The sequence below is a fragment of the Trichinella spiralis genome, assembly GCF_000181795.1.
Source record: "Trichinella spiralis strain ISS 195 chromosome Unknown Scfld1356, whole genome shotgun sequence".
Lineage (NCBI taxonomy): Eukaryota > Metazoa > Nematoda > Enoplea > Trichinellida > Trichinellidae > Trichinella > Trichinella spiralis.
Genome location: NW_003528295.1, coordinates 108679 through 123448, shown reverse-complemented (window position 1 = coordinate 123448; position 14770 = coordinate 108679). Strand labels below are relative to the sequence as shown.

General features: G+C 34.1%; 6 protein-coding genes across 6 annotated transcripts; 2 read left to right on the top strand and 4 right to left on the bottom strand.

Annotated features, from left to right (window-relative positions):
- Window positions 1-81: 81 nt before the first annotated feature.
- Window positions 82-3637, top strand: Tsp_11265 (heparan sulfate glucosamine 3-O-sulfotransferase 3A1). Its single transcript, XM_003369927.1, has 8 exons — window positions 82-136; window positions 602-621; window positions 1421-1428; window positions 1610-1673; window positions 1795-2078; window positions 2467-2621; window positions 2701-3133; window positions 3628-3637. Exons 1-8 carry the CDS (start codon window positions 82-84, stop codon window positions 3635-3637), a joined length of 1029 nt encoding a protein of 342 aa, XP_003369975.1.
- A 2090-nt stretch (window positions 3638-5727) lies between these two features.
- On the bottom strand, window positions 5728-6423 carry Tsp_11264 (conserved domain protein). Its single transcript, XM_003369926.1, has 2 exons — window positions 6018-6423; window positions 5728-5876 (listed from the first exon to the last, which is right to left on the bottom strand). The coding sequence occupies exons 1-2, from the start codon at window positions 6421-6423 to the stop codon at window positions 5728-5730; spliced, it is 555 nt and encodes a 184-aa protein (XP_003369974.1).
- A 1947-nt stretch (window positions 6424-8370) lies between these two features.
- On the bottom strand, window positions 8371-8830 carry Tsp_11263 (conserved hypothetical protein). The gene is made up of 2 exons (XM_003369925.1): window positions 8783-8830; window positions 8371-8541 (listed from the first exon to the last, which is right to left on the bottom strand). Exons 1-2 carry the CDS (start codon window positions 8828-8830, stop codon window positions 8371-8373), a joined length of 219 nt encoding a protein of 72 aa, XP_003369973.1.
- A 1286-nt stretch (window positions 8831-10116) lies between these two features.
- On the top strand, window positions 10117-11036 carry Tsp_11262 (putative lipoprotein). The gene is made up of 2 exons (XM_003369924.1): window positions 10117-10216; window positions 10903-11036. The coding sequence occupies exons 1-2, from the start codon at window positions 10117-10119 to the stop codon at window positions 11034-11036; spliced, it is 234 nt and encodes a 77-aa protein (XP_003369972.1).
- Window positions 11037-12379: 1343 nt separating this feature from the next.
- Tsp_11261 (zinc finger protein) lies at window positions 12380-13126 on the bottom strand. The gene has a single exon (XM_003369923.1). The coding sequence runs from the start codon at window positions 13124-13126 to the stop codon at window positions 12380-12382; it is 747 nt and encodes a 248-aa protein (XP_003369971.1).
- Window positions 13127-13150: 24 nt separating this feature from the next.
- Window positions 13151-13932, bottom strand: Tsp_11260 (putative zinc finger protein). The gene is given in 3 exon segments (XM_003369922.1): window positions 13151-13396; window positions 13494-13671; window positions 13682-13932. 3 exon segments carry the CDS (start codon window positions 13930-13932, stop codon window positions 13151-13153), a joined length of 675 nt encoding a protein of 224 aa, XP_003369970.1.
- Between the last annotated feature and the right edge of the window lie 838 nt (window positions 13933-14770).

Below are 14770 nucleotides of genomic sequence, written 5' to 3'. Positions count from 1 at the left end.
CTGATTATAAACCAATTTTGCATAGAATTGGTTTTATTAAGCAATAAATAAAAACCTTTTCTCTTTTTAATTATTAAAATTATGTGTAAAATTAACTTATGCAAATATGTTACTCTAGGTGGTGCTTACATAAATAGTAATTTGATAATTTATGTCTGATCTGTAAAACTGTAAAAAAAAGATTTGTTGAAATAACTGTGCCATTGTTTAATAATAATATTTAATTTTTATCTTGTTTTATTATCAAAATGAATTTGATGTATTTTTCCATGTCAAAATTATTTTTAGAATATTTTAAGTTAATATTTAAATAAGGTCATTATTTTAACGTGATAGTTAAAATTTTTATTTCATTTGTTGATCTGTTGACTCATCAGCAGCACAGTTTCTTAATTAATCTGTTTCAATTTTTGATTAAACAATTAAATTTATTTAAATTATTTAGAAAATTTTTTAAAGTAACTTTTAGTAAAATCATTTTTAGAGTGAGCATTTATAGTGTAAAGATGATCATAAAGATGAAACAAAATATAAATTATCTACATATACTTGGAATGAATTTTATTATTGATTATAAATTATGAAATTTTTTCATTTTCAGCAATGCATGTTGGCAATGTAGTTTGATTTCTGCGTAATCTGTTCATCTTTCAATAAATGGCAATTAGGCTACACCGTAAAGAATAGAATAGGATAGAATAGAACAGACTAGAAAATATCAAGAATCAAATTAATCACATTCTTTCTTCGTTTGGGAAATCTAATGTGTAATGTTTTCAGTAAAATTGGCAGACGGTCGTACCACTTGACAAAGCTTTCTGACAATGCTAATTAAGCTTAAAATGATTTGACACTATTCAAAATCAGATATGTCAGATAGTTCGTAATTTATTTGGAACTTTCATATTGCATCAATATTATAATTGTTGTTATTGTTATTATTATGCGTTACAAATTTAGGGTGTGAAAATGATTATTGAACATTTACAGGTTAAGTAAACAATTTCAAATTTCAGCTAAACATTCTTATATTGATAAGCATTATCTACTGTTTTGCTTGAAGGCTCCTTTTGCAAATTCAGAAAAAAGTTATCATTTCAAATGTTAACTTATTCTTCTCATATCATTTTATTGATTATTTATTAAGTAACATACTAAAATAAATAACTTTTCAAGTAATGAATGAAAATTTTTTATAATTAACTTGTTGCAATAGTATTTTAATCTTTCATGAATCTCAGTTTATGAAAATTTTTTTAACGAATAAAAAATTACACATGCTAAAATTTGGTGCTTAATTTTTAATTCATCGTAGTTAGCTGAAGAACTACTTCGTTTTTAATTAAAACAACTTAGCTGAATATAAAATTTGCCCACTTTTGGAATATGGAAAAATATTATTAAATATGATTATTTTCAGTTTTACAAGTTAAAAATTAAGATCACATAACAGCAAAGCTGTGACATTTTAAAATTTGTACCTTTAAGCAATAAACAATTTTAAATAATAATAATTTTAAGTAACTTTTATAAAATTGCTTTTCTAATATTTTTCTAAAGTGAGTTTGGATCAACCTTAAACTTCGATTGGTCACTTATTTTTCTACAGATGGCGCTGCAGGTTTTATAATTGTGTCACACATGTGGCACGTTGTCAAAGCGGTATGCGTCGGGTATGTGAAATAAGTCTGAAATAAGTGAGCAATGTGATGGAACAATTCTTCTATTCTTTTTAACGAATAATAAATGGAATTATTATTTTACATTTTTATCATTTCGACAATATTTGTACAGATAGAAGTGAAAAATAATAATTTGTTATCGAAGAAAGCTTTTTGGGCGAAGTATTCTGACAATTTTAAACAAGAAAAGTTTAAGAATATTTTAAATAAACAACTTGAAGATGTAAAGCAGAATCTTTTGCTCAAACGCTTACCTGATGCGATAATTATCGGAGTGAAGAAAGCTGGCACTAGAGCTACGTTGGAATATTTACGATTGCATGATCAAATAAAAGCTCCAGGACCTGAAGTTCATTTCTTCGATAGAAATTACAAATATGGATTGGACTGGTACAGGTAATAAATACATATGTAAAGTTTAAAAGTATTAAGCAAGTTTTGTACATTCTTATTCATAATAAAAATTTTTATTATCTGAGAGAATCTGTAGTGGAACGAAGTGTATGTAACATTTGGAGAAAACTTGTTTTATAACTAAGAAATCTCTTTAATATTACACAAATGTTTAAATTATTGATCTAGCTAGAAAATTTTCTATATACTTGTATGAATTAGTACTTTAGTAAGCCTTGCTTTTTTACAGTCTGATTATATTAATTGTTTGCTCACAGCTTAACAAAGTTTGCTAGTTTGCATAGTGTGGGTGGGGCACTTTTCCTACGCCTACTTTAATGTTAACTTTAAAAAATATTCAATTTTTATTGAGTTATTGTTTTCTTCATAGAGAACAGATGCCTCCAGCAGCACCGGAAGATGTAATTATTGAAAAAACACCGCGATATTTTATTTCTCCTGAAGCGCCTACGAAGATTCGAAGCATGAACCAAAAAATGAAGCTGATTGTAGTTTTTCGTGACCCGGTAACACGCCTTCTGTCAGGTAGGAAGCTTACTTGTATTTAATCTTATGCATGATTGATTGTTGACAGTCGTTTCTTAATTAGAATATGCTCAAATAGCGTCGAAACGACCCGGCTTACCAAGCTTTGAACAGATGGCATTTTTGGACGCCAACCGAACCAGGGTCAATCGTTCCTGGGGTGCTGTACATACTGGCTTGTACGAAAAACATCTGCGTCACTGGTTGAAGCTTTTTCCAAAATCTCAAATTTTGTTTATTAGTGGTGAGCAATTAATCACCAATCCAGTCAATGTTACAGCCAACATGGAACAGTTTTTGAATTTGCCTAAAAAAATTACTGACCAACATTTTGCTTTTGGTGGCAAATTTCCATGTTTGAAAAAGTTACCGCTGTCAGAACCACACTGTTTAGGAAAAACTAAAGGTCGTTTACATCCGGTTGTTTCAGAAAAAGATTTGCAGACACTCCGTCAATTTTACAAACCGTACAATGATGTCTTATACAAACTGATTGGACAAAGCTTTGATTGGTAAACTGTAATTTATAATTCGGTGATTTATACTTCAGTTGTACTATTAAATCAGTTGTTCAAAGAAAAGAAAACTTTGTTCGAAAAAAATTTTTCAATCGATTTGTAGCAGATTTGAAAAATTATTATAATTTCAGTTACAAAATTATGTCACGGATTCTTTTTTTATAAAATCAGTAGCTGTGCTGTTCTATGTTTAGAAAATTAATTTATTTCCACTTGATATCTACACATAAAATATGCAATGGTAATTCATATGTAGAGGCTATTTTTTTACTATGTATAAGTTTATTGTGCTGTAAGGTTTATGAACAAAGCGAACGTGTTTTGAAGATTTTAAATAAAAATATTCAAATTAAAAAACATGAAGAAGATTTTATAGCAAAATAGGAATGTGAATATTTAAAAAAAATTAATGAAGAAACAAAATAGTGAAGTAAAATATGTAAAAGTGTAGGATTATTTTTTTTATTTTTTTCACATATTTCATTAAGCTATATGTAATAATTGTTATGACAAAGAGAATGAATGGATAGCGGATATCCTTGTTTGAATAGACACTGTAACAATCAAATACATATCCCTGCTGAGAGGCTGCTGATATTCGACCCATCGTTAGCCGTGTTTCACGGCTTCGGTAATTGCTATTACACAGCTGAATTTAAGCCAACCTTGAAATACTGAACCGACAAAACGTATAATGTCCGGTCATTAGGCGACTTAGAGCTCAGCAGGTTCCCGATGACCCTCCGCTGAGTTGTCCAAGCGGCTAATATTTCGATTAAAAGAACCATGTACAAAACTAGGTCATTAAGAAAGATTACAGTAATTAAGCAACATCGTATTCACAATGAAGTGTGTTGTTCTGCGCAGTTCCTGCTGTTCCACATAATCATAGAATTCTTTTTTTCTGATAAAAGCAATATGGATGATGATATCCGGCTTGCCAATGTTATGCTCAAGTTCATCTCATTCCAGAAAATAAATAAATAGCAAAGGAAATGAAAAGTATCAGTAAACATTTAATCAAACATGAATGCAATTTTACAATTAGCATTTGTAAAATTATATTTGACAGTAAGAGAAAATTATTAGAACACGCATAAACATCCATACGTACGCACACAAACGTTCGCTTTGCTATTAATGTATAATAGTTAGAATTTTCTCAAAAGTTAATAAAAACGAAAATAATTTAAAAAAACTGCAACCGTGCAAAGCTGTAATGAAGTGCATTTTATGTGTAAAATAATTCAGGAAAAGCAGATTAGAGAATTTTCCAAAGTTTTTAAGAAACAAAGAGCAACATAAAAAAGTAATTAAATGAATTTTTGCTTAATAATTATCCATAAAAACCTCAACTGCTCTAGTAATTAAACATCAGGCCTTTTGAAATTGAACTCTAAGCAACAGTAAACAAAATTTGGTGCCATTATTAAAAGGACATTGTTGCTTAATTTAGCAGAATTTAAACATAAAAACATTAATGGCTGAACTTTCTTCAAAATAATGATAAAATTCAAAATTGCACTTTTCAAAAAATCTTTTCGGTAAATTTTACGCTTTTTACGTTTTAATAAGTGCATTTTTAAATTATAAAAATGAAAGGCAATTGCAATTCAGAAAAGAAAAGTGCTGTCAAAGGAAGAAAAACATTTCTTCTAAGTAGCCATCAAGAGAAGCAATCAACTTTGAAATACAAGTTCCTATTTAGAGTAAGTTTTTCAAGAAATTTTTTTTGAAATGCTGTTTTATAAAACAAATGTATTCAAAACACTTTGTCGTTTGTCATTTGCATATCTTTATATTCGTATTTTCATTCATATTTTACGCTTCGAGTTATGTGAAGTGCAAAAATGTTTCATTTACTTTTATGGTTAACGACATTTATCTACGGATGTAATAATAATCAACTGATCCTTTCTTCCTTTCATCAAAGAATGATCAGTGCATCTAGTCACACTTTGCTTTGAAATACAATAAAAATGTAAAAATTATGGAACTTTTATTTGATTGAGCCCTTAGTTAAAGTTTCAATTTTTGTGCTTTTTCAATTATTATTATGTAACGTCTCAATTCTTTTCGCTATATACAATAGTGCTGTTTTAACATACTTTTAATTGCATTTTTCAAAACAAGAATAAGCTAAAGATGCATTTACTTTAGAATTTAAAATAAGAAGTTCATTTAAATCAAATTAATTTGAACTGCGATGAGAAGATATTTTACGCAAAATAAATTTTCAATTAAAACTGCTCATCATTGCGATAAACTATGACGAAATGATTCAGCGAATTTAGTTGCTCAATCTTTTCTAAACAGATTTATTGAACAATGTACATATATTTTTGATTTTAAATTATTATATCTGTTCAAATTTGCGCTTCCTAAACGTTCTGTAGTCTGGCAAATTTTCATTTATTCTAAATTCAATTTTAATTTTAATTTTCAGTTAAGTTATTTGAATTTATTTCTTTACAGAAATGTCGCATATAATATTAAAAAAAGAAAATAAAAATGCTTAAAGATTTAATTTAAAACTTTTTGTTCCGGATGGAGCTCACCGGGGTCCGACGGTAGTTTATATCAGTCCCTCAGATAGCGTGCGCTCCTGGCGGTTCGCGATAGTCACCCCCCCCAGGACGCTGACCCCAGGGTTTATATATAGCCATGGAGAACGCCGGCGTGCCGTGAGATGAAAATGCAGGGCATCCAGTTACTGGTGGACGAGATGATGTAGCACCTGCTATGTCTCACGTAGCTGGACAAGGACCCCTACACGAGCCAATTCCCCGTGAGCGGCGCGTGGGATCTCAAGGTGGGGTTTGAATCAGAAGAGGACCACAATTTGAAGAAGTTACTGGAGTTCGCCCAAAGGACTCACTCTCCACGCCCGTGGAAGAGGGAGTGAGATAGTCTGAGAGGAGGACGGAGTACAGAACATCCTCAAAGAAATCCCCGCGCCCAAAATGGAACAACGGTGGCCACATTACGTTGTCTGTGGCTGCAGTATCCGTCACCAGGGGCTGTCCATTTTGCCAAGGTAGGTATGCGGCAGCTGCCTGCGAAAGCTTTTTTAAAGCAGACCTCTCCGAAAGCGTCGACTGAGGAGGATTGACGTTTGACTGGAGGCCGACAGTGATTCGGACCAGCCGGTGGCGAGTCGCCGCGTGCAAGCGTTCGTCATCCCGCAGATCTGCGAGAAGGTCCAACAGAAGGAGATTGACCCATCGTACAAGTCGCATGAGGCGTCTGTCCCTGAGATGAAACGACGGCAAGGTAAAACTCATTTTCTAAATAAATGTATTCCTGGCTTGAGTGATTTTGTTTCCAAGTACTGCACAATTATATACTTGCATTTGTTTACAAAAGAAATATCATGTTGATTCACATATATTTGACTTTTGCCTTTAACTTATTATTTTTCACGATATCAGTTGCGATTTTGTAGTCATATGTGTTTTTCACTCTTGGATAATATTTATTTTTGTTTCGTGTTTATTAGGAATGTTTGTATTTATAGAGTTCACTTATGCTCAGATGTGGTGGTGTGTTTACGAGGAATTTCTTTTATTGTTTTGCTTGTTCAAATTTGTCATCTCAGTTCAGTGTCCACATTCCGGAAAGTGGTCTTTAAAATTGATAATCTCTACCAAAAATCTGGAATCTGGCGCCAACAGTTTCAATTTATCCACAAATAGCACACCAAAGCGAACATCAAAGAATGCGATGTCCACTGCCCTATGAAATGAAGAAGCATCAACAGCTTTTCTGCTTGGTGCCATCTATTGCTTTTTTTGTTAGCATCATCAAAATGCTTTACTTTTATTGCCTCGCGTTCATAAATACTGTTCAAAAGAACGTCAATCAACAGTTGCTTTGCTCATCAAATAAATTGCGTTTTAGCTAGCAATATATACCAGATTTATGCATAAGATGCTTTTCCGTTTGTCAGAAATTGTTCTATTGAGTAGCTAACGGTGATTTTAATACAATTTGCTGCAGTTCTGAGTTAAAACTAGGATTGGCAACCGTTAATTTGGTAGCATCGAAATACTTTCCTAATTTTAGCTTGACTGTTTTCTGAAAATCTTTCCTGCTTGCAATCAAAGAACTTTAAACTTCACAAAGTTTTGCTCTTTTTTACCAGTTTTTGTTTTCTTTCCTATGTTTCATTTAAATAAAAAAATTAAAATCTTCAATTTTGTTTACAAAAAAATTATTTAAAAATTTGGTTAAATTGTAAACTTTATTTTTGAACATCTGAACGAAACTGACTAATGGGTTGGTGAACACTTAAGTTGCCATTGGTTTCCATTTACATTTGCAACCTTTCAACTTGTATTTCGAAGTTTCAACTGGTAACAAAAATTTTAAGCATTCAAGATCAACAGCAGCGTTTATGATTTAGCTGATTTGTTTGCTATTGCATTTTCAAATTATTTTATATAACAAGTGAAAGTCCAAAAAAGTTTTTCATACAAAACACCATCGGGATTTATAAAAAAGCATAGATGGATATTTCAAAAAGGAAGAAACTTTGTAAAGAATAAATTCTTGGGTTGCAAACAAAAAAGATTTAAATAGAACACTTCTAGTAAAATCAGAAAATTAATCAGATGCTAACAGTTTAGCAGTTGTCACGTCTTGGTTTAGCTGGAAAGCTGCAACTGTGGACAATTTGTCAATTATTCATTTTCCCTTAATATTGAAATCGTCTTTACCAACACATGTGATGTGATGGGAGACGCGAACAATTTTTGACAAGGGCATATGTGTGAAACCATGCATAAAATTTGTTGAATTGCAAGCTAACAAGTAACATTATCTGACGAGTGAAACAACTGCTAGTTCACATTTCTTTGAACGGTTTTCTTCAATCGTTACAATAGAAATAGATAAACGCTTTTGATAAAATTCCATAAAAACTATTTGATGATGCCAGCAGAAAAAAAATTCAATGGCGGTAAGTTGAAAGATTTACGATTAAAATTTTTTTATTTCAATGGACATTCGACATCGCAGTCTTTAACATGAGCAATGGCGCCATGTGTGGATAAATTAAAACTGTTGGCGCCACATTCCAGATTTTGCAGACATATTATCCACTTTTCTGACATCAAACCCGGAAGTTTTAATCATATCTAGATAAATTTAAACAAGCAACAAATTTATTTACAAACCGTGGGAGCAGATTTTTATATACATTATCAAAAACGAACCCCGTTTACACCATTTTACCACTTTTCTGTTTCCTGTGCTTGACTTTCTGTTGATTCTTCTCTGCTTGATGGCTGCCGATTCGCATTTAGTTTTAAATAATCGAAATAACTATAATTTAGTGTATGAAGGTCGAGTTCACCTCCTGAGACACACAAATTTTGAAGACAAACAGTGTATTTGCAATACTGGAAGTAATTTATTATTATAATATGCCGTTTTTACCAATCAGCATATTGATTTCTCATTCGGGTCAGAAGTGGATGTAGGGATGCAGTTTGCACCAGCCTCGAAGTAAACACTGTTTTAAGAACAACACCTCAGGCAGAAACATGCACTGCCGACAACTCCATATTGTATAAAATTAAAAAGAGAAATGGGCTTAAACGCCGCGCAAGGGAAGAAACAAAACCGGTGCCGCAAATATACAGGGAAGAATGCAGCAGTGCATCCACCAGCTTGGAAACTGCTGGTCATTTTCCAACACACAAAAAGGTGAAAGCGGCAATGTACAGAAGCCGGGCCAAGTGTTTTTCTTGACTGTCAGCAGCTAGAAATTCCAGCATATTGGCGTGTAACAAAGTCTGGGCGGTTGTTTTTCACGTATAATAGTGCAAATGATTCTATTTTAATATTTTGTACAGAAGAAAATTTGCGGGAATTGGCTACACATTCCGTCTGGTGCAGGGATGGAACATTTAAAATTGTTCCTGAATGGTACAGCAGCTGTACACCATCAATGTATTTAAAGAATGCAAATTAATTCCCCTTGTATATAGTCTGACTGTTAGAAAACACATAGCTATTTATTGTGAAATTTTCGATAATTTAATTGCAAAAGAGGCAGTGTTAAGGGCTGTCTTTCAAGCGCAAACCATCATTTGCGACTTTGAGACTGCCCTTATCCCTGCAGTGCAGGGATCGTTTCCAGGAGTCCACGTCCAAGGCTGCTACTTTCATTTCTGTTAAGAAGTTCTGCGGAAGGTGGCAGATCTTGGATTGCGGACTAGGTACCTTCAAGAAGCGGAAACAAAGAAAAGATCACAATGCTGATGGCAACAGCATTTTTGCCGCTTGCTGAAGTACCTGATGCCGTGGATCTGCTCTGCAGAGATCTTGCGGGTTCATTAGCAGCCGTGTTTCAATATCATGTAGAACTGGATATCATGTAGAATATCATGTAGAGACACCCAAAAACAATCGTTTAGAAGGCTGCAGCTTCAAAATGAACCAGCAAGAATGAAAACGTCACCTCAGCTTTTACGAACTGCTCCGTTTGCTGATCGATGAGCAGGGATCAACGGAAACGTTGATTCAACAAGTGACATCAGGAAGTGTTACCGTCAATGATTTACGGGTAAAAAACAATAAATATGAAGAAGTGCAGTTACGCATAACTGCACTGACTGCAGAATACGATGGCGGTACGCGTATAATGGAGCAGTTCTTAAGGCTGTTGCTTATGATGTTTCGGAGCCGGTGAATTTCTAAGTGCCATCTTTTTTGCACCTTTATTTTGTATTTTCTCATTCTTTCTACAGTTTATTTTTGTTTGTATTGTACTATATTATATTACATTGCATTGTATTGTATTGCATTATAAACTATTGCATTTTATTGTGCTGTATTGTAGTATAGTTTTTACCATTGAATAAATTTTCCCATTTAAAATTGTCCTTCATCAGTTTATCCCTCTCTTTTATCTTTTGATTAGTTATCTCCTCTTTTGGCTGTTCATTTGTTGCTTCTATATTTTTTCCAGAATGATGCAATTGGACAATGAAGATATTCAATTTGTAAAGGACAAGACCATCAGTTTTATTTTTCTTCTTTTTACTTCTCAGTGGTCATCACTAGCTTGTGGTATTTTTTGTCTTAGATTTGAAATATATTTTCAAATGATGGGAATAAATAATGATGAATTTCAGTTTGTATTTCAAAGAATGGTATGCTAATACACAAAGGAAGGTGCTACACGCCGAAGTGCACGAATCATAATGATAAATACTGGTTGTGAACAAAGATACAAGCGAAGGGTTACATGTAGCACATTATTGCACTTGTTTTGATCAGCAGACTTTCTACTCCAATCCTGATTTTTTTATTTCATATTTTTCATGGTGTTTGTTGAAGAATACTATTTAGTATCAGTGGTTAAATATCAAATAGAGGAATACATCAATAAAAGATTTCACTGAAAATCTTGCTCATCACTGTTCAGGTTCCGTAAACCGGTTCGTTGTGTAATGAAGCAGCAGCATTTTTTCATCAAACAGTTGTAAATTTTGATACTAGCTAACAGAATTATGCGTATGATTTTCTGATGCGCTCTCGTCGTAGTATTTATAATGAAAAATTTTTATGTTTGAAAGTCAATTGCTAATTCTTCGCTCGTCTTAGAAGCTGGCTAAAAATTGCACATACTGAATGATTTATATGTTCTGAAGTTCAAAGCCATCAGGGAGCAGTTTGAACTTAAAGAATTCAACTAAGTTCGTCTCTGCAGGAAAGGTGCTAATAGTTTTTTATGGCATAATTGCTGGTTCCAGCATTCAGCTCTTCTGCCGCTGTTCAGCACTTGAAGAATCGTTTAGATCGACTAGACAAAATGATACAGAAGCATATTCAAAAATTGATAGTGACTGAGTCATGGATTGTGTCGACATTTGAAATGCGACATTAGGAACGCATTAGTGAATGTATTATTTGATGTTATCGACAAATGAAATTTCGACTTAAAGTAAACGTACATTATGTTTTCTCTTCACCTTTGTCTAAATCAGCGGAATGTTTTCAAATATAGCAGTGATGTTCTATGACAAGCCATTTTTATGCATTTTCTTATAACGTGCCGGTCTTATTATCCAATTGAATTCCATCTTCTTCTTGTGCTTTGTTGGTGTTGAGCAAGACTTAGGTATTATGTGTCAAGGACAAAAACGAACACAAGATATAAATATTTACTGAGTAATAATAGCACAATGCAAAATAAACAACGCATGACAGCACCAAACATACCAACTTCCAATTACTTCTCAGATTCTTTTCTTAAATCGTACGTAATATCTGGCTTTTGATCGTGCCAACGTGACGCCAGTACTGTTCATAAGTAGGGGAAAAGCGTCCATCATAGTAAGCGGACGCGTTCAAATTCAAAAGGGTGGAGGATATTGCTACTGACAGCGGACAGACTACATGTTATCTTCGGTGAGCAGCATCAGAATTCAAAAGCCGTATCACTCAACGGTAACGTTAAGCTGTCAATAGAGACAAACGGTAGGTCCAGGCGCTCTTTGAAATCAAGCTTTAAGTTAGATCGCTTGCTTACTGCTTAGGCGTTGCATTCTGAGTCAAGTCCACGCAAGTATTTACTTGATATCTGAAAAATTCTGAGGAAAATTTAACAAAAGGCAGAGTTTGCTCATGTTTTGGCCGCTTTTTCTGTAGACTAAGTAAAATCCAAAAAAGTATTTCATCATAATTTGTTTAATGCTGATTGGTATTTTAATCACCAAGGATCCAACCGTTTTCAGTATACTGGCATGTGTGCTTTTAAATTTATCATCTCTGTGATATTTGATCAAAAATATACTGTGGATTGATTTAGATCAGTGTTTCTCAACCTGTGTCAGCGCACGCCCCCCCTTAATAAAAGTTCTGCAGTTAATGCCCCCCCCCCTCTAATAAAAAGTAGTGCGGTATGTATTCAGTGTACGCAAAGCAACATTTTGCTTCATGGTTGCATCAAGCCAAGCTAGTTTACACAGTAAAACATTCCTGAATGATTCACAATAAAAATTTAATGAGAATATTGACAATGCTTATTTGCGACTAAGTTGTCTATTCTTGGTGGAGTGGGTGATAAAGTACATCGCAAGTCGCTTTCAACGTTTAACCTATTTCGGTGTTGCGTATTAAGTGTTATGAGAGCTGAGAATCCCGTTTCACAAAGGTACGTTGAGGAAAAAGGAACCAATATACGTAAGCTTTGTGAACTTATTTAGGATATTCTGCTTGTAACTTCACTCAGAAGTTTTCTAATGGCATACTTTCAAAGCTATCTTTAGCTAAGCTGCTGAATTGCAGTTCAATGGCTTCTTCTTGAAGATCGTGTGGAAGGTCTTCGACATTAACTAAAAATGGATTCCTCACAAGTTTATATATCAGGTTTTCAGGTTCTACGTCAGGAAAATAGTAAAAAAACTCATCTTGTAGGCTTTTAAGGTGCCCTTTTATTTTTCTTTTCAAATCTTCGCTGATACATTTATCACTGAAAAGCTCGTTGAGTCTTGAAAACCATGTCAAATTTCCTCTTTCAACTTGTTTTAACCATAAGGAAATTTTTGCAATGAAGCTTTGAACAATGTCATAGTGAGCCATAACATTCGCGTTTGCTCCTTGCAGTTTCAAATCCAGTAAATTCAGTGCTTCAAAAATATCTGCAAGATATGCCAGGCTAAGCTGAAAATGTTCACTTTTGAAAGCTCGACACATTGTGCGTCTTCCTCGTTGCTCCAAAAACTCTGCCACTGCTTCTCTCAGTTCATAAATCCGGCCAAGCATGTTTCCTTTTGATAACCAACGAACTTCTGTATGATAGAGAAGTGCCATGTGGTCAGCATTCAAACTTTCACAGAGTGCTGCAAATAATCGAGTGTTCAGTGCACTGCTTTTCACATAGTTGACAACCTCCACGGAAAAATTAAGGTCTTCTCTGAGATCATCAGGCAGAGTTTTAGCGACCAAAGCCTGCCGATGAATTACACAGTGCATTGCAAAAATAGATGGGTTTTTTGATTAGACCATCTTCACAAAGCCACACCGAGAGCCAAGCATTGCGGGTGCACCGTCAGTGCATACACCAACAAGTTTTTCCCACATCAAGCCATTTACTTCAAAAAATTTTGACACAGCTTGGAACACATCAGCTCCTTTCGTTGTAGTTTTCAGTGGTTCAGAAAAAAGTAGTTCTTCTTCAATTGTGTTATTTGCAATGATCCGTGCGTATACGATGATCTGTGCACAGTTTGCCTGGTCTGTGGACTCATCACAACTTATAGCAAAAAAAAAGAGAACACTTTACCTTTTCAAGAACTTGCTGTTTTATATCATCAGCCAATTCATCGATTCAGCGTTTAACTGTTGAATCAGAAAGAGAAATATTTTTAAATTGCTTCGCCATGTCATCCCCAAGCAGAATCTTTACTGCATTCACAATGCAGGGCTTAACAAGATTTTCTCCAATAGTATGTGGTTTCTTATTCTTGGCAATCAACATGGTTATTTCATATGATGCTCTTGTCAGCCTTGACAGTCTCCTGATTATACTTGACTTTTTCGTCAAGTCTCATTTGAGAAAGGGAATCTCTTTTAGCGCAAAAGTATTCCACAGGTTTTTTTGATAACTCAGGATGGCGGTGATGCAAATGCCGCTGCAGTCGGGTCGGCCGTAAAGCATCATTGCTGAGTGTATCAAGCATACAACGAACGTATTGTGGCACTTCAACGCCGTTTATTTCAATAGCCACGAAGCCGTATTTGATGTGTTCTGCATCATATTTGCGTTTTTTCGGCGCCATTGTGCATATTGTATTTCACACCAACGTCCAATATAACTTTATTGATAATGTGAATATACACAGACGCTAACTAACTAACTTCCTCCTTTTCTAGCCTATCGTATAGATAATCCGATCTAACTAGTTTTCGCAACTCGTTTACCAACTGGATGTCTTCGTGGTACATAGCAGTACGCTAATAAATAACTTGCCTATTGGAAATAATAACAAACTCTATAAGCAACAACCGTGGTGCGAAATGTAATAAAACCGTTGTGTTCACGATTATGAGTAGCCAAGCTAAAAACCATAATCATAGTGGGAGATTTAATTACTGATAAGAATAAAATACTTAGAAACTTAGGAGCGGAAAAAACCAAACCTGAATTGATGTGATTTCAGACAATCTGAAATCAACTGATATTACAAAATCTCTTGAAAACTGAAACAAATAAACAGCAAATATATGCACACACGAGACAAAAGTTGGTGTTGCCGCGATGTCGAATGAAGGAAAGAATGAGAAAATAAAGTGTGATGGTCGACTTCAGGCGAAATTTTCACCGCATTGCTTGTTTCCACCATTAGACAAAATACGGCTTTGTTCTATGAGTTTGATAAATATCGTGCATATGCCTCTGTCAAAAATTATTCACGTCTCTTGTCAAATCAGATGAATTTCCAAATGAGATTTTAGTGCCAAGGGAAATTATAAATTGCGCACAGCTAACGCGGTTAAGCTAAAACTAAGATGACCAGAAAGAATAGGCGGTTAAAATTTAGCTGAAGTAGACCAAGCTGAATTTCAAACACCTCTGCAGGACTAAAAATTCTTACTTCTCACGCCCCCCCCTGGAAC

What these genes read in the sequence shown, in the direction of transcription:
- Tsp_11264 (XM_003369926.1), bottom strand. Translation starts at nt 6,423, where the DNA reads ATGAGTTTTACCTTGCCGTCGTTTCATCTCAGGGACAGACGCCTCATG. An exon ending in CTCTTCCACGGGCGTGGAGA is followed by an intron (nt 5,877 to 6,017) that starts GTGAGTCCTTTG and finishes GAGACATAGCAG; the next exon opens with GTGCTACATCATCTCGTCCA.
- Tsp_11262 (XM_003369924.1), top strand. Translation starts at nt 10,117, where the DNA reads ATGATGCAATTGGACAATGAAGATATTCAATTTGTAAAGGACAAGACC. An exon ending in GTGGTCATCACTAGCTTGTG is followed by an intron (nt 10,217 to 10,902) that starts GTATTTTTTGTC and finishes TGCTGGTTCCAG; the next exon opens with CATTCAGCTCTTCTGCCGCT.
- Tsp_11261 (XM_003369923.1), bottom strand. Translation starts at nt 13,126, where the DNA reads ATGCACTGTGTAATTCATCGGCAGGCTTTGGTCGCTAAAACTCTGCCT.
- Tsp_11265 (XM_003369927.1), top strand. Translation starts at nt 82, where the DNA reads ATGTGTAAAATTAACTTATGCAAATATGTTACTCTAGGTGGTGCTTAC. An exon ending in TATGGATTGGACTGGTACAG is followed by an intron (nt 2,079 to 2,466) that starts GTAATAAATACA and finishes TTTTCTTCATAG; the next exon opens with AGAACAGATGCCTCCAGCAG. An exon ending in GGTAACACGCCTTCTGTCAG is followed by an intron (nt 2,622 to 2,700) that starts GTAGGAAGCTTA and finishes ATGCTCAAATAG; the next exon opens with CGTCGAAACGACCCGGCTTA.
- Tsp_11260 (XM_003369922.1), bottom strand. Translation starts at nt 13,932, where the DNA reads ATGGCGCCGAAAAAACGCAAATATGATGCAGAACACATCAAATACGGC. An exon ending in TTTCTCTTTCTGATTCAACA is followed by an intron (nt 13,397 to 13,493) that starts GTTAAACGCTGA and finishes AGTTGTGATGAG; the next exon opens with TCCACAGACCAGGCAAACTG.
- Tsp_11263 (XM_003369925.1), bottom strand. Translation starts at nt 8,830, where the DNA reads ATGACCAGCAGTTTCCAAGCTGGTGGATGCACTGCTGCATTCTTCCCT. An exon ending in GCACTGCTGCATTCTTCCCT is followed by an intron (nt 8,542 to 8,782) that starts GTATATTTGCGG and finishes AATTACTTCCAG; the next exon opens with TATTGCAAATACACTGTTTG.